Source organism: Sminthopsis crassicaudata, chromosome X (assembly GCF_048593235.1).
Source record: "Sminthopsis crassicaudata isolate SCR6 chromosome X, ASM4859323v1, whole genome shotgun sequence".
NCBI lineage: Eukaryota > Metazoa > Chordata > Mammalia > Dasyuromorphia > Dasyuridae > Sminthopsis > Sminthopsis crassicaudata.
Window position 1 is genome coordinate 27236292 of NC_133623.1, and position 18069 is coordinate 27254360.

The 18069-nt window shown below is 52.9% G+C and overlaps 1 protein-coding gene across 1 annotated transcript in view; it reads right to left on the bottom strand.

The window, feature by feature from the left end:
• Window positions 1-908: 908 nt before the first annotated feature.
• The window catches only part of SLC16A2 (solute carrier family 16 member 2), a 102519-nt gene continuing 85358 nt past the window's right edge, over window positions 909-18069 (bottom strand). The window contains exons 3-6 of the mRNA XM_074278354.1: window positions 17217-17664; window positions 16262-16414; window positions 10488-10716; window positions 909-7045 (exon numbers count right to left, since the gene is read on the bottom strand). Of these exons, the coding sequence (XP_074134455.1) occupies window positions 6825-7045; window positions 10488-10716; window positions 16262-16414; window positions 17217-17664 (1051 nt within the window). The 3' untranslated portion in view covers window positions 909-6824. The remainder of the gene's footprint in view (window positions 7046-10487; window positions 10717-16261; window positions 16415-17216; window positions 17665-18069) is intronic.

The window sequence follows — 18069 nt, forward strand, 5'->3', positions numbered from 1 at the left end:
TGGTGGGGTGGGGAGGGTCACGCCTCCCCCCAACCAGCCAAATTGCTGTCATCGGCCCTTCTTGCTTTCTCCCTTAGGGCTGGAGCCGGAGCCTGTACTCCCATGTACTCCCAAGAGCAGGGCAGCATTGTGGCCTTGAGCTTGACTTAATGTTTTCTTTAAGATATGGGGTAGGAAAAAAAGCTCTGGAGTCAGAGGGCCTGAGGGTAAATTATGGTTCCCATGTTTTCTAGCTATGTGTCCTTTGACAAGTCCAGCTGTAGACATTTCCCAGATGCATGACCCCAGGGAAGTTGCTTTACCTCTTTTTGCCTCAGTTTCCCTCATCTGTAAAATGAAGGATTTGGGCTCAGTGGCCTCCAGGGTTATTATCTTGTGATTCTTAGTCACTCCCTTTCTGTGTAATCTTCTCTAAAATGAGCTGGGATGGGGAGAGGGGGTAGTTGGCCCATTCCAGCTCAGAAGCCTCCAACCCCAGTAAGGGGAGGAGACGCCGCCTAGCAGCTGCCATCTGACAGGCTTTGTCGTGGTCATCCTACCAGCTGCTGACCAGCGGGGTGGGATGGGTGGGGTGGCTGTGACCTTGGCCTGGATAAAGAGCTGAAACCCTACCCTACTGAAATCTCTTTGGGGCCCTCGCCCCCATACCCACTCCTCCCAGGCACTTGTGGCTAAGATGTTGTCCATGTCCTTCTACTCCCCCCCCTCCCCACAGTGGACAGGCCATCCCTCCTATAGTTGCCATCATTCAGGCCCGACCTTGTTGGCAGTGATCTCCAGGGCCCCAGGGTTATACCACAGGGGAAGGTTGTGCTGATCTGCACTCGACGCCTTGGTCACTTGAGGCAGCTTCCTGGCCCATCGAAGTCATCCATCCCACATCCCACAAAGTTCAGAGTACCAGGAGAAGGATTGTCACTTTTTAATACAATACTTGAGAGATGTAGAATATAATCTCAGAATCTTCTGAAGGGTGGCTCTTGGCTGAGGAAGAAGGCCAATTTGTGAACAGCTAGCTTTTGCAAACATGACAAAGGAAAGCTCAGCAAATTGTAACAGCAAATTGAAGAAAAAGGAGGAAAATATGCGTGGCTACACAACTCTAGGCAGTCCAGATGAGATATCCTAAAGAGCAGACCTTGCCTCAACGCTGCCGAGAGCTCCCTCCCACTCGGCCCGCTTCTGTGGAGAAGACAGGCTAGCTCAGAGGTGGAGATGACCCAGAATGGAGGGCCCGGGAGGAATGCTGATGTGAAGGCTGCACTGTGGCCCTTCCTGGAGTGGAGGCAGGGATGGCACTCTAGGGGAACCAAGCCCGAGTGGCCCTCTCAGTGGGGCCAGCCCAACAGCCTCAGGTCGGGTGAGAGGCAGAGAGGGGACTCTGGGGCCGCTGGAATCTTTCTGCCAGGCTTTGCTGGTGAGCAGCCAGCTGCTGGAGGAGGAGGAGGCTAAAAGGAGAAGCAGATAGGGAGGACTCTTGAGGCTTCGGAAGAAGGCAACGTACTTTGGGAAACGGTAGACCACCTGGGACTCGGACAGACTCGGAAGCCAGCAGAATGGGGAGGCCCAGGGGTCATTTCAGGGACCGACATAAGCACAAGACCAAGAGCAGGCAAGCTGAAAAGTGATCTTGGGCCTGTTCTGGCCAAGACGTGCACACAATAGCCCTGTCCGGAAGAATCCGGGCTCGGGCTTGGACCTCCCTCTGGCCTCAGTTCTGACTGTTCAGTGGTCCCTCTGATCTCCTGGCCTGCATCAGGCCTGAGTCTGGGTCTGTTCCCCCTTCCCCCCCCCAGGGACAGCCACCAGGCAGAAGAGATCTTGTAAGACACCAAGCCTCCAGCCAAAGGCATCGTTGAAGCCCACCTTGAGGGCTGGCCCCTTTCTTACAGCTCTCAATGGAGCCAGCAACTGAGGCTACCATGTGAAGGAGGTAGGTCTGTTGCCTTCTCAGAGATGAAAGAGAAGAGAGAAAATGCTCATAAAAATTATGGGATTCACTAGCTTTGAAATCTAATGATTTGGGGTGATCAAACACAGACTGGGGCCTGGGGGTTTTCAGGGGGCTGAGGTGGGGGTGGAGGCGAGTGCTTGGATTGGGGGAAGGCCAGGGAGCAGCCTGTGACCTCGGGTGGTAGCTAGGAGCCGGGTGTCGGGGCTGACTAATGAGCCCCAACAGGCAGAGCTGAGGCGTGGGGTGGGGTGGGGGCAGAATTAGTCTGGCACCAGGGTCAGACAAGAAACCACATTTCCCTGCAGGGAGACTGAATTGGAGCAACCTCCCAAGGCTTTGCTTTTTTCTCAGCACGGACAAGTAGCGAAGAGACGAGGCTGTCCGTCTCCCACCTTCCAGAAAGCGGCATCTCCTTTGTGCCGCTTGGGGGAGGGGATGGGGGGAAGAGCACAGCGATGGCTATCTCTCCCTCCCATCCGGTGCTCCTTCGTTCAGTGCTTTGAGGCACTGATAGCCATCTTGGCAACTTTCATTCGAGGGGAGTACACATAAAACCTTAGAGCCTGGCCATCTTGCAGATGGAGAAACTGAGACCAGAGGATTTGCCCAAAGTCAGACCACCGGTAAGTGGCAGATTCAAGTCCAGGTCTCCTGATTCCCTGTCCCGTACGGTCATATACAAGGTATGTTGGTGAATCGTCGCAAAGCCGGCCTCCCCCATGTCACGCCTCCCCAAGTGCCTCAAGTTCCACCCTTGACAAATCACTCCCTAAACATCACCCTCCTCCTGCATCCTCCCAATACCCAATCCTCGACAGCTTTCAATGAGGGTGGGGAAGGTAGAAGAGAAAATAAATGCTTGTTAGTTGAAAAAAATATTTTAAAAAGTCATTAAAAAAAAAAAAACCTTGTAAGTGAACTGAAGGTGGCCCCCATCTCTAGCTCAATGGAGGGCTTTATTTACAGACCCTGTTTTTTGCGGGCTTTCCTTCGGGGGCACCAAGCCTCAAGGCTCAGGGTGGCACCGGGAATTTGGGACCACTCTCATAACTGACCAGTTCCAAGAGCAGGCAGGAGAAGAAAAGGCCCTCCTCACCAGCGCGTGGCCCCTGCATCCACCACCTGGCCAAAGGAAAGATGGGATGCTAGCCACCCTGGGACGTTCCATTTTTGAAAGGAACGACTTTTTCCACTTGAGCCAAGAAGAAAGAATCCAATCCAAAGCAGCCCAACCCAGCCCCCTGCACGGCTCCATTTCCAATTTCCGCTCTGGCAGAGAATAAGGATTTGGGGATTTCAAACAAGACTGTGGTCTCCTTGGTCCCAAAGCCAAACTTCCTGCTGTTCACAGGGTCAAACCTGTTGCACCCTGGGAGCCAGTGTACATACCGAGGCAAAGTTTGCACATTTGTTTATTTGTTCCAAACTCTTCCAGGATTTCAATGTCCACGGCCCAAGCAGAGGGCAGCAAGGCTGGCTTTGACTTTCTGCTGAGGAGACTCTGAAGGGCCATCTTAGGAGTCCCTCTAAACCTTTTGCTGCCCCTGAGGCCTCTACCCCCATTTTGCTGCTCTCATGTCCCAGCCTTCGTGCAAGATCCTGGCCACTCACTAGACTCCAAATTAGGATTGTGTTCCCGTGGCCAACTCCCCCATGACTTAGGTCATGCACACACGTATGAGAGGCAGAGGCATGTTCCATCACATGGCCTTGGCTGATACAGGTGAAGGGGGTTCAGCCTTTCTGTCGTTCATCTAGACAGGAAGGGAGAACTTAGCTGACCACATGCAACAGGGGAAACTGAGCGAGGGCTCCCGTTTCCCCATCATTGGGCAGAGCTTCCACTGGGCCAGCAGAAAGGTCAAGGGGACCAGCCCTCTTTGTGGCGGAGGGGTCAGGGTGAGACTGTTGTCAGTGAGGAATCTGAGATTAGCAACAGCCATCACTAGAAAGGCCCTAGGTATTACAGGTACCAGGAAGTCTGCCTTCTTCCCAGGCGGAAAGGGAATGCTTGTGACAGGAAAGAAGTCTCCAAGCACTCCAAACAAAATTTCCACGTTGTCTCATTCCTCCTGTGCCCACCCTTCTAGTTCAGCAAGGCTTAACAGGTCTTAGGCCTTGGAATGTCTCTGTTGCTACAGATTATGGGATTTGGGAACCAGAAAGGGCCTTAGAGATCATCTGGTTCAACCCTCTCCTTTTAAAGGTGGAGAAACTGAGGCCTGGAGCAGAGAAGGGACTCAGTAAAGGTCATGCAGTGACAAGGCTGGGATTCACAGGCAGCTTTTTGGACTCCAAATCCAGTGTTCTTTCCATGATACTGCACTGCCGGAAAAGGGGCGGGAAAGGGGTGCCTAGCCAAAGGGGCCGAGGGCTCTGGACCAGGAAGAAGCAAGGCGCCAACCCTTGTCCTGGCCAAGGCTTTCCCGGCTGCCAGTTTGTAAAGTAAAACTTCACGGTTTGGAAAACAAGCTCAGTGTGGGATTGTCTCTTTCCCATGTTTGGTTGAGTGGTTTTGTTGCAGACAAGCCAGGGTCCAGAAGGAAATCTGGAGGGGGCTCCGAGGCCCTTCTCTGCCCTTGGGGCCCTAGAGGGCAGAAGGGGCAAAGGCCCCAGGGGCCCTCATTCACTGCCACGCTAATGATGCCCCAGAACAGCGGCTGGCTGGCATGGGGACCCAGGGATGTGCACATTAAGACACAAAGCCAGAGGCCAGAGGCCCAAGTGGAGAGAGGCTGGGAAGGGGCCCTAGTGTGGCTGTTCCAAGCCTAATGAGCGAATCTTCAAGTGGCCCTGATGGTTTCCTTTGTTCTCAGACCAGGGGCATTTCGGGTGGTATTCAGCAGGACTGCTGCCCAGGGCCCAGGCAGGGGCAAGAAGCTGGCATCTGCTTCATAGAGAGAGGCCTGGGCCAGGGCTGTCTATTCCTGGCAGCTTTTGTGCCTGCATTAGCTAGGGTCAGGCTCCCGCCTGGGCGCCCCTTGCTTCTGGGGACATGCCAGCTCCCTCATTTTACCTCCTAAACAGAGCAGCCCAGAGGGCCCCAGTGTGGCAGTGGGGTCAGGATGGAGGCAATGGATTTTCCCCCGAACAAATGAAGGGGGATGATGAAAGGATGGTTCTTTGTTGTCTAATGAAACCTCCCATCCTCCTCCTCTGGGCTGCTCCAGACATTCCCTCCACATGGCTGGGTCCTGGGCCTTTCTCCATAACACTGACCAGTCGTTAAACAGTCTGAGATAGGTTTGCGGACGGGCCTGACAAACGCTTTAGAGTTCATCTGATTCGATGTCCCCATTTTACAAGAGGGAACCGAACCTCGGGAGGGGAAGGAGTCAGACCAAAGTTAGACTGGCTGACAAATGAGTGGGGCTTTGGATTTTATATTCCTAATGGAGTCAGTACAGGACTCGGCTGTGAGAGCAAAGTTACATACAAGGGCTCCTTGTGGTAACAGGGAGGGTGGCACGGGGACCGAGGGGCAATGTTTCTGAGGTCGGCTTACACTAGAGGAGGTCAGCTGTCTTCTGGGTGATGGTCTGAATCAGTTATGGACCTCCCTCTGCTACATGGTGATGGAATGGGACCAGCGTGGGGATGAAGTGAGTGATAATCGCAACACTGGCCAGAGGTTTTGGAATGAGGCTAACAGAGGCCCAGGCCCACCTCCGCCTCGTGCGGGCCAACGTTCAAAGGCTTGGAACAGCCAGGCCCCCCTCACTTGCTGAGCATCCTGGGGGTGGTAGATGGTGGACCTCCCCATAGGCCCAAGGATTGTTGAACTTGAGATGAGAGATGACAAGGTGCTCCCGGAGGATGGCCCTCCCCAAACTCAGATCCCGGGGTCCGGAGGATCCATGAAGATCAATGGACAAAGAATAAAAATAACACCTGTGCCCACCCTGCCCCATCCTCACCCTGGGAAAATGGGGTTTGTGGAATTCAAAGAGTGAGAACTTGATGAAATCTCAGAGATACAAGAAAGTCCAATCTCGCCTCGTCTGGATATGGGGGAAACAAGAAGAATCAGCCTTTACTGCGACTGATCTTGGTCCACACAGAGCCATGTATGGCGCTGAGTGGATTTGGTGCTGGTGGGATGGGATGGGATCGGACAGGATGGGATGGGATGGGGGTGGACCACCCCGTACCTGGAAGGGCACGGCCTAGCACCTATAGCACAGTTCCTGGCACTTAACAGATGCTTGTTAGTTGGATGGATCACTCCCCTGTCCCAGCACCCTGTAAGAAGAAGACACAGAGGAAGAAGGGATGGGGGGGGGGAGCAAAGTAACAGGAAAAAGAAGTAACTGTCTCCAAGGGAAAGGGGAGACACAGTCAGCCAACCATGAAAGCCCTCCAAGTGGTGTGGACAGAACCACTAGTAAGGAGCTGCCAATAGCTGGGTGAGAGGTATCACTCAGAGTCACGGGCTACTCGAGTGATTGATGGCATCTGAATTTGCTCCCTCCCCATTACTCCCAAAGAGAGATGGACAGTGTAGGTGACTAACCTGTCAGCACTTGGGGGCCTGGGTCTGCCCCAAAGGCTCCTGGGACCAGAGGGACCACTACCAAAAACTGGTTTCCACTGGTGACCTCCAAGCTGGGGCCAGGAGATTATAACCTCCCCAACCTCACTGGGAGATCACAAAATCTCTGGGGTGAGTTCAAAAGGCAAGAGAAAAGCTACCAGAGATGCTGCCCATCTCCTGGTGCTGGAAAGGTACAAGGCATTAAGTGGGGAGAACTTGGCTAATGAATACAGAGCACCCAAAAGGGGTGCAGAAAATGCCCATGGCTGGGCTGAGGGAGAGGTGCCGGAGGTCAGAGGGCGAATGCCAGGGGGAGGTGGCAATGAGGGCAGGGCATTAGATGTGAGCCTCTGTGGCGGGGGCCCCGGGCAGCAGATCTCCATTCATGATGGTGTCTGAGGCTAGCATCTTGTCCTTGCTGGAGTCCATCTCCTGCTTCTTGGGCATCTTCCGATGGAACAGTGGGACAAAGAACAGGATTATGCCTCCGATTATGGGGGGCACGCCAGCAAAGTAGAAGGCCACGTGGTAGTTCTCGAAACAGTTGTGGAGGTACCCTGCAAAAGCCAACAGAGATAGGACTGTCTGCCTTCTGGGTGCCCACAGGAACCATATCTCTTGTTCAGATTCTACAGGAACCAGGGCCTTGGCAGGAAGTGAGACTTGGGGACCTACAGGATTTAGAGCAGGGGTTCTCAAACTACGGCCCGCGGGCCAGATGCGCCCCTGAGGACATTTCTGCGGCCCACTGGGTTATGGCAAATGGGCTGAGGGGCGGAGACAGTTTTTGTTTTTACTCTAATCCGGCCCTCCAACAGTCTGAGGGACAGGGAACTGGCCCCTATTTAAAAAGTTTGACGACCACTGGCTTAGAGGATACAGACTATTGGAGCTAGGTGGGACCTAGGAATGGGGGATGTCAGACTGGGAGGGATCCTGGAACAGGCAATGTCTGAGCTGAACAACTTGAGGACACGGGGCACCCGTAATTAGAGCTAGAATAAATCTTCCAAAGGGGCAGTGGCAGTCCCTTTTAATTTCTGTCCTATCCGGCCTGAAAGCCCATTGATTCTTGATGAGGCCTATGGCGTGGGACTGCTGGTACTTGTCTCCAGGTAACAGGATGTTCACAGATGGCAGGGGTGAAGGCCAGATACTAACAGTGGCTCATTAGCTGGGAAGTGATCACACGTGCATCTCTGTCATGGCTCCTGAAGGCTACTTCCCTCAAGTAAATGAGTAGCCTGTGGCCGCTTTGAGGCCAGCTGTGGGCAATCTGGTCACTAATCGTAGCCTCTGTTCATTGCCCGCCCACCTCCCACCCAGCTTCCAAGATATAAGAGCTGCTCTTCTCTTCCTTGTTCTTGGAGCTAAGCTGCAGTTCAAGTCCGACATCGGGTACTTCTAGCTGTGGGGTACCAGACGAATCAGCTGTTGCCTGCCTCAACTTTCCTCAATTGTAAAATGGGGATAAAACCAGCATCCCATTCCAGGGTTGTTGTGAGCATCAGATGAGATACTCTTTGGAAAGTGCTTAGCACGGTGCCTGGCACGTAGCAGGCACTCAAGTGCTCGTTTTCCCCCTTCCTTGGGAGAGGGGCAATGGCCTAGGGGGATCAGATTAGATAGGATGGTCAAAGCAGGGCCTGTTTGTGGTGAAGAAGAAACTCCATTATGGTTTCCTGCCACCTCTCGGGGCCTAGACTCTTTCCTGATACCCTTCAAGAAAGTATCTGATAGTCCTGACTTAAAGTGCAAGCTCTCAGGCAGGAACGGTGGAGGGAGTGAAGTGAGCTGGCAAACCTTTGGGCTTTCCAAGTCTAGAGCACAGCCTACTATCCCACCCCACCATGCTTTGTGATAGTATCCTTCTGACTTTTTCAATCTCTGCTCTCTGTTCTAAGTTCTCTTCTGGCTAAGACTTGGTAGTTGGAACATCTGTGTTTTAGTCTTGACCGGGACCTTTTTTTTGGGAAAGGACCCCAAGATCTTCCATAAAATAGTGGCCCGAATGAGTGCATCCCTGCCGCTTCTGCTGGCTTGGATTCTAAAGGGCCTCTCAGTCTGGACGCTCCATGTCCTAAGATCTCTGGGAGGGGCTCTGCTTCTGTGAATTAGTGGAGTGAGAGGGTAGCCCAAGACCACCCCTAAGGTCATTTCAGACTCTGCCAGGGGGATTTTAGGAAGGTGTCCAGTTTCTTGCTTCTGCCAGGGTGTTTCTGCTGCAGGATCTCCTGGGCTAATTTATGTCACCAGAAATGCCCCCTTTGGAGCCCAGGGATGGGCCTGGGGGAAATTCTGGGGTACAACTCCACCTATCTTCTTAATCCCACTCAAGAGATCACCTGTGTTAGCTCTGGTTCACAGCCTGCCACTAATGAGGCAGATTCACCAGCCTCATCCAGAGCCTGGGAGGTTGCCCCAAGTCTCCGTAATCCAGAAGCTGTGGCTGCCCTTCATCTCCCTAGATTATCTGTGTACTTGACTGCAAATTCATAATGCAATCAGTGGGTACAAGACCTGGGAATGTACTGGTCCAGAGGGCAGTTACTTACATCCCATCCTCCCTCAGGTATATCCCTGAGGATCCTGTGATTTCATCCACATGGGCGTACTCCCTACCCAGGGATGTACTAATCCATATGGAAATGGAGACACACCTAGTTTAGGTGAATAGAACCTTGTGCCAGGGTGTCAACATTTAGAGGGACCACTGCTGGTGCTTTCAATCATTTGGCAACATAAAAGAAGCTTAGCTCAGCACCCAGTTAGAATAGTTAAAATAGAAAGCTGCTAGAGGCCAGTTTCCTACTGCTTTCCCCATGTTAAATTGCTTGTTCTGATCCACCTCACCCCCCTTGGCTCTGTCCCCCACAATGCTCTCAGTGGCCTTAGCAGCACTCGGCTCTTCCCGCTCCACAATCTCCTCTTCTATCTCCCTACTCCGAATGGAGGCTGTGGCTTATGTTGCTCGCCCAAGTGCAAAAATTGTTGGGTATGGCTCTGCTGGACCGGTGGTTCCCGGCTGGGCAGTCATTCAGACCTGGCAGGAGCTGGCATCAGAGGCAGGCTTGAGAGGAGGTTGCTATTCAAGTATCTCTAGTCCAACATGGCTCCATCTGCCTCTCTGTCTAGTATTGGATGGTTAGCAAATACAACCAAGTTCCTTCTGTCTTTCTCCACCCTTCTCCCCATCCCTTTCTGCTAGTTAGTCATTTAGGTGCAATAACCAGATTTCCTCTCTACCTCTGTCTTTCTCCCCTATGTATTAGAGGCTTCTTCTGGGGCTTGCTGCTATACAGTCAGTCCTTGGAGAACCAGGGAGCTCATCTCTGTGGGGCTCCCTGGCTTCCTTTGCCAGTGCAGGTCCCAAGGTAGCCCTACCTGAGGAGATGATCGAAAGAATTGGGACGAGCCCCAAACGCACGGTCCCTAACGGGCTGTTTTCTCCCTCCGATCCGAGCCTGTCGGTACTTCATCAGACTAAGTCTCCATGCATCACCCACAAGCTGGAGCTAGGCTGGAAGCCTCCTTAACTGGGGAGTGGTGGATAGTCCTTGGGCTCTCCTGGCACAGCCTTGGAGATCCCAAGGTCACCCTTGAGCTAGGATGAGGCCTTTTAGTTTTAGTTTTTGTTTTTTTCCAAAGGGATCGGGTCATATAGCTAGTAAGTGTGCAAGCACGAGGCTGAATTTAAATTCAGATCCTCCTCACTGTGGGGTCGATGCTCTATTCACTGTACCACCGAACTACCCCTTAGGATGAGGTATTGGAAAAGGGCTTTATTCGAACAAGCTTTGGGTGTGTCCAGGGTCAAAACCTGTGTCCTGCAATCTGGCTTAGAATTCTAACACAACTTAACTGAAGGTGACGGGATCGCTAAGGGTTTCCCCAGCATGGCTGTCTAAGAGCACATAGCACAGGAAGAAATGGTAATAGATGTTCTCTTGGGCCAGGAAGCTTCCCCCACAAGCACCCTCTGTGGGTGGGCAGCCTCACCTGCTATGGGGGGCCCAGCGGTCATGGGCAGCGCCATCATGCCCAGGAGGTACCCAATGGCCTGAGATGCTTGCATGGGCCCAACTAGTTCAAAGGCAACGGGCGCCATGATGGTGGTGAAGAAGCCATCACACAGGCCAAGGAAGAGGCAGACGACCACGAGGCCACCAAATCCCTTACACAGAGGGATCATCATGCACATTAGGCCCAGGAGCATGAAGGCGATGACCTGGAGAAAGAAGGAAGGAATCGGGTCAGGCAGTGTAGAAAACTAAGTGGCAGATTTAGTCCCTGCCAAATGAGCAGAAACCACCAAGACCTTCGTGGCTTTGATATTGTCCTAGCCCTAAAATCCCCAGGCCCAGACTTTCCACTGAATTCTAAGGTCCCTCCCTAGAATGGGAATGTGAGATCCTTTGAAAGATAAAGGAAGAGGAAAGAAACATTTATGAAGCACCTAGTATATACGAGGTAGTGGGCTAATTACTTTGAAAACATTATCTCATTTGAGCATTAGGGTTACTCTGGAAAAAATGTGTATTTCCTGTGGGCTGAAGGATGGGGGGGGTGTTTTTTGAGGCGAATTAGCACAGCTGGGCTCTAGTGTGCATTACGTCAGGATGTGCTCTTTCCAGGATATATGGGCTGGCTTTCTTGGCTTCTAGAGCAGGATAGCTCGAGTACCAGAAGCCCCCCAAAGCTCTGGCCATCTTTGTGCCTTTGCTGCTTTTGTAGGAAACAAACCCAGGAGATTTGGCATGAGCAAAGTATGGTCCAGCAGGCATTTTTGGTTAAGGCACAACCTAGCCAGAGCTTGCCACCTCAGGGCCTATCTTGGGGAAGTCGGGAGGGACTTTCTCCTGGCTTTGATGGAGGCTGGGAGCCTACTGGGGAAGCCTGTGACCAGAAAGACCTGCTGGGAGTTCTGGGTCACTCCCAGGAGGCCAGGACCACGATAGGAAATGGGAAAACTGGTTAGTGTACCATTGTTCTGGGTCCGAACAGAATGTCCCCGCAGCAAAAGCTAAGATGGGGTGTCTGTGGCTCCATAACAATTTGTGTGGAAAACACACGGAGGGTATTAGAGGCCTGACTAACACAATTTGAGTGAAGAGATGCAGTTGCCAAAAAAAAAATGAAGGTTTTTGTATACTAAGTATAACAGAGAGAGATGGAAACAGAGAGGAGGGTGGGGAGAGACAGAGACACAGAAAGACACGCACCCAGAGACAGAAACAGAGATACACAGCCAGAAAGAGACAGAGACGCAGAGACAGGGTTGGCCGATGCTCGGGTCACATCTGCTGGACCGTCATCCATTCCGGGCATCTTGTTTCTGGGCAAGCTAGAAGATGTGTGTGTGGAGGAAGACACCCTGGCCAGGGAAAGAAATGGCCGCCGTGCCATTGGGCGTTATGGTAGATGAAGTGGGTGTCTCAAGGAAGCCATTCTTCTTGGGTCTGGAGGGCAGAGATGGAAGCTCTGAGATCTAGTTCTGAGGTCCAATAGTGTAGGGGAGAGCGGACACCTTAGAGTCAGTAAGGGCTGCATTCAAATCCCACTTCCAACATGCCCTAGCTGTTCGGTCCCGAGTGACTCGTTTCCCCTCCCTATGCCTCAGTTCTCTCATGTGTAAAATGAGAGAGGGGATTCAATGGTTTCTAAGTTGGCTTCTAGATCTAGGTCAATGATCCTGTGAGAAGAAGATTGGAACTTAATACAGATGAACAGCCTGGGACTGGAATGAAGGAATGAGCTCTCTGTTCCTTTCAATTTCACATCCCTTCACTTTAAGCATTTTACTAAACCTACCCGTGCCAGGCAGCACATCAGACCGGAAACGGAGACAAACCAGGAAACAGCCTTTGTCCCCAAGGATCTGCCCTTCTCCCCTCTGCTTTTTAGGGGAACACATTTAGAGGCAGAGTAGTGCAATGACTAGAGCCCAGAACCTGGAGTAAGGAGGACCAGAATTCAAATCCAACCTCAGTCGCTACCTGTGGGATCCAAAGCGAGTTACCTGCCCTCTGTCTCTGTCAGTTTGCCCATCTGTAAAATGGGCACAATGATACCATCTACCTCACAGAGTTGTTGGGAGGATAAATGAGGTTTGCAAAGCACTTTGCCAACCTTAAGGTGCTGAGTGCTCCTGTCATCCTCATCCTTAGCAGCAGCAGCAAAGATTGAGATAGCTGCTCTAGTTAGGTGCATAAACTCTGAGATTCCTTCTGCCAGAGAGGCTTGGGATTGCAACTGCCCGCCCCCTTTTTAATAAGGGTGCACAGTGTGCACGGGTGCGGCTGTCTCCCCTCCCCCCCCAGCCTAGGCCTGCCACACACTGGCTTCTTAAGGGAGAATAAAAGCCATTTCCAAGCCATATTTTGGGCTCAGCTTGGATAGCAGAGACTGAGGGCCAAGTCCCAAGTCATCGGTGCAGGGCCAGCTGAGAGGGTTCTTTTTTCTTTGAAAAAAGGCAATAGGGTTAAGTGACTTGTTCAGGGTCACCAGGTCAGTCAGCGAGGTCCCATTTGAACTCAGTCCTCCTGACTCTGGCTGGGCGCTCTCCCCACTGCGCCACCCAGCTGCCCCGGAACGCTTTTGCTACAGCTGGAGGAGTGGGTGGCTTTCCCGCAGCAGCCCTGTTCCGGGCCGAGGCCCTCAGGGCTAGGCACTCAGCCAGCATTTAGGCCGGGCAGGTGCTGAGCACCCCGGAAGAGCCCTGCCCTGGCCCGGGGGCCCCCCTCTTCTCCAGGCCTCCGACTCCACGGGCTTTCTGGGGCCCCGGGCGCCCCCTCCCAGCCCGGGTTCAGGCGGAAGACCAGGTGAGAAAAGAACAGGCCTGCCTATCAGCCAAGCCCATTAGGTCAATTAAGAGTTAATATCATTATATAACACAAAAGGCCTCATTAACTGACTTTAAAGAGTGTAATTACTGGCCCATTGTGTTTGGCTGCCTCTTAACATCCTCCCCGAGGCCTTGCCAAGGTTCCGAGATGAAACATCCCTCTTGGAACGGAGAGAAACTCGCTTCCAGCCGACCCCGAGGATCCTCCCCGGGCTGGGGATCCCCATGGCCCCGCCCCCACCCCCAAGGCTGAGGAGCCGACACTCCCCCTCCCCCGCCCCACACGCCTCCCTCCTGGGGGCCTCCCTGGGAAGAAAGGGGGCCAGGAGCGGGCGTGAGCCGGCTGATCTCCCGGGAGGCCCCGCTGCACCAGGACACTGTAGTCTATCACCCGCCGGCTGCGCCATCCTGACCAAGTCACTTTCCTGCCTTGGGCCCCGTAAGGAAAATGAGAAAACGTAGACCTTGCCCCCCGGAGATCGCTGGGAGACAAAAGCTCGGCAAACCTGGAAGTGTCCAAGGAATTTGGGGTTGGTTTTTTTTAAGGGAGGGGGCAGGGCCGTAACTAGGACTTCCACACTTAAAAAGGAACTTCCAGTGTGAAGAGTCCCTCCACCGAAGCAGTTTTGCAACTATTTTGATCTGAGATCCAAGGCTTCTTAATCGGGGGTCTGGGAAACACTGAAAAACTTCAACTTAAAAAAAACCTCATTATTTTACTCCACTTGGATCCTTTTATCACCTCATATGTTTTAGTTTACGCACTTAAAAACGCAGTTCCGAGAAGGAGACTGCCAGAGGGGTCTGCGACTCAGAAAGGGGGAAGGACGCCCTCGAAGGCCCCTCGAGGTTGTATGCCCTCCGTGCTCTAAGAGCTCCCGAGATCCCAGGCGCCGGAGCGGGGTCCCGGCTCCAAGGAGGCCCTCGGCACTCCGCCTCTCCAGCATGATTAAGAACAGCATCCTATCCTAGCAATCATGTTCATATTGGAACCGGTACTCGCCATCCAGTGGGGACAGCTTTAACATCCTGGAAAAATGAGTTCTTCACTAAGCTATTGGGCAAGTGCCTTTCTTCTTTGTAATTGGATTTCCTTTCTAGCACAATGGCAGTGGGAGTTATAGTAGAATAAGGACGAGGATCAGAGCGATCATTCTCTTGCCATCCTGGGGGGGTGTGTGAGAATCCGAGGGGCCTCCGTGGGATTCTGTTACAATCTGCGGGAGATGTGGCCTCCCAGGGAGCTCTCCTGTTATGAGGGCCTATTTCTCCACTTACAAAGGATTTGATATGGGTTTGCTTGGTTGTTTCTCAGACTGGCCCATGAGGGATTTTGGAGCTCGGTTTTAGAGAAAAGAAAAGTAAAGTGTGGAGATGCACTGAGTCGGCCAGCATCTCCTAGAGAAATCGGCAGCAGACTACCTTTCAAACTGAGCTCTTTGCCTCAGAATCCGGGGCTCTTCCTAGTCCAGCGGGTTAAGGGGGTGGTGTCGGACAGCCCTTGGGAGTCCTGGGGAAAAGAAGGCCCCTGGGGAGCCAGTGCTGGGCTACGAGGAAGGGGCTGCTACCTCCCCACTCTGCTGGCAAGCTGAAAAGGGCCTCTCCCGCCAGCCAGGCCCAGGCCATCCAGCCGCGATGTTCCTTTCAGGTTTCCCCAGGGAGACTAGGGAACGTCTATGTTTTTCCCGAGACCCCTCAACAACCTTGATTTGGGATCTGAGCAAATGGTTTCCAGGGACATCAGTACTGGACTGCCGACCAAGTCCGTGGGAGGGAGGATGGGAGGCCTGGGCCTGCGAGCCAAACCCTAGTTGTGGAAAGAACACCGAGAACCAGGGCCTGCAGCAAATGGGAAAACCTAGGTGGGCAATGGGAAAGAATGACCGGGCATTGGTGGAACCACTGCGCCCCGCCCAGGGCAAATAAAGGTCCTGTCAGCACTGCCCCGTATGCCATGTTTCAGGGCTCCTCTCTGCCCGTCCATGTTCTAGACCCTCCCCACTCCTCACCCCTACCCCCCAGCTAGCCCTGCCATTCCTTGTTCAGTCTGAGCTTCCCAATACTAAAACCTTTGCCGGTTCTTAAATTTTCTATTCAAATGTCCCTCTTACCGCTGACCTTGCATGTTCTAAGGACCCCTGCTCAGGCCCAACATTTTCAGTTCTAATAATAATTTTGTTTGACACTTGTCTAACATTTTAAGAATTTCAGAGTTGTCCGTGCATTTGGTTACCTGAAGCTCCAGCAAATCCTGTTAGGAAGTATGACAGGGATTGACTCCCATTTTACAAAGGAGGAAACTGAGGCTCTTTGAGAGAATATGACTTGCCCACACTCACATGGGTAGAAAGTGTCGATGTTGGGATCTTAACTTGGGTCCTCCTGCCACCAACCAAGATTCCATGATTACTGGGGAGTCAAGGCAACTCTGATCCTTGTGCCTTCAGTCCCCCAAATGGGAAGGCTGACAATAGTAATTATTAACAAAAACTTTCTTTGGAAGAGCTCACGGAGGCTCATTTCATTTTTACACACTCCCAGGGAGGTAGGAAGATAGGAATCTGTTGCCTCCCCTGAATAGCTAGACACCCGAGATTTTGAAAAGCCCAAAGTTTGATTGGGAATCAGCAGCAGAGCCCAGAACCTCTGGCGGTTTGATTGGTGGGGAAGCTCTAACTGTTTAGCCACACTGCCTTGCCTTGGAGTGTGTGGGAATCTCTTGACAGAGATACAGAGACAGAGAGAGAGAGAGAGAGAGAGAGAGACAGTGTGTGTGTGTGTGTGTGTGTGTGTGTGTGTGTGTGTGTGTGTGTGTGTGTGTGTTGGGGGGTTATCCTCAGATTGGTCAATTGGTCTCTCCTCCCTTCCTCACCCTTGTTCCTCCCAGCCTGCCCCAATTCCTCCTTGCTGGACAAGATCAACTGGGCACCTGTAGGTAGATCTTCTTCAGGCCAGGAATGGAGTCACTGATCCGGCCAGACACCAAGCGTCCGATGCCCGAGGTAGCCCCGATACACACCAAGAGGACCCAGGTGTCCTTGATCTTCTTCTCCCCGGTAAACTGCTTCTCCACGTACTTCATCTGAAATGCACAGCCCAGCCCCGGCCCCGAGGAAGCCACGGTGAACTGATTGGCACGTGTCCCACCTAGCTTTCCAGGGAGAGCATCCTCATCTCTGGCCACCTTACGGCCTGGCGCCAAGTTCCCCGGGCTCGTGGATTCTTTAGTGGAAATGGCCTTATCACGGGACAGCTTCAAAAGTGGGAGCCCATTCTGTGAAGCCCTGCCTTGGCCCCACTCTGCCACCCCGGCTCTCGCCTCTGCTTTTTTTGGACATGCTTGGGGAAGTTGGCCCTCGGCTCCATTTTAAGGCATGCACAGAAAAAGGGAACCCTAAGTGGTGCTGAAGGTGGGGATACTCTGGTTATTCCTTCCGATCTTTCCCCTCCTCCCTATTCTTCTTCCCCTGGCATCCTCCAACCTCAGCCCTGACTCCTTTGTCTCTGTGAATCTCAGAACTGGCAGCCACTTCAGATGCCAGCTGAGTCAACTTATCCCCGAGCAGGGTTGCCCTTGGATGCATCTGGCCTCCTCCTGAAAACGGCTAGTGAGGGAAAGGACCTCGCAACTTCCAAAGACAGTTCCTTGCCCTGTGAGCCAGCTGATATATCATACCCAGTGCCTCGGCTCCACCCTCTCTGGCCCTGTCTCTCCCTTCTCCTCAACGGCCTAGGAAATCCCAAGAGACAGGGATTTGTTCTTCGCTCAAACTCTACTCGTTTCCCTCCTAGCCCTGGCTCCTTTCCACCGGTCCAACCCAGGACAGCACCCTGGCTCTGTCAGCCTGAGGGGAGGCTGGTGGAGGTTTAGGGAGATGGCTCACCAAGTGCACGTAGGGGATGAAATAGCCCAGAGCTGCCGTGGCGATGCCAAATGCCCAGATGCGGTAGGTTCTGTGATAGAACACCCTCATGTTGCAGTAGTTGGTCAAGTGGCCCAGGCACTGCTGCCGGAGGCTCCGGCCCAGCTTGCCCCGGGGATTGTGTGTTGTAGGCAGGAGGGGCCGGTAGGTCAGTGACAGGAGCATGAGGACTAGCATGAAGATGCTGAGCACCTGGAGGGTATGTGCCAGCTGCATCTTGTCCCCCAGGATCTTCATCAGGAAAGGGAAGGACATGGAGAAGAGGCTGCTGGCAGCAGCTACCACCCCATTGGCCAGCCCCAGGCGCCGCTGGAAGTAGTGTCCCAGAATGACCAGAGAAGGCTGGAAGGCAAAGGAACTCCCACAGCCAAACAGGATGCCATAGGTGAAGAAGCGGGCTTCCAGGGAGCTGGAGAGGAAAAAGAAGGGCGGTCCTAAGCATCTTGGGCTTCTCCAGCTCTGTGGCCATGCCATGGCTTCCTTCACTCCTCCTCTTTTACCCACTGTCCCTTCTTTCCTCCCTTTCCCCCTCTTTCCCTACCCAGAATCCAAGGGGACACTGGCTGCTCCCCACTCCCTTCCCACCCTCACTCTGAACACAGAGAGGACAAGGATGGCCAGATGGTGGTTGGGGAAAGCCTTCCTTTTCAGGGCTGGAGACTTTGTTGGGAATCTCGGCCCTGCTACTACCTAGCTATGTGACTTGGAGTAGACAAATGTCATAAGTTTTCTGGGTTTCTCAGTTTTGCTCTCCTTAAAAATAAGATCCCAGGTTGAACAGGCAAAGTCGGAGTTCTCACAAACTGGGAGAAGT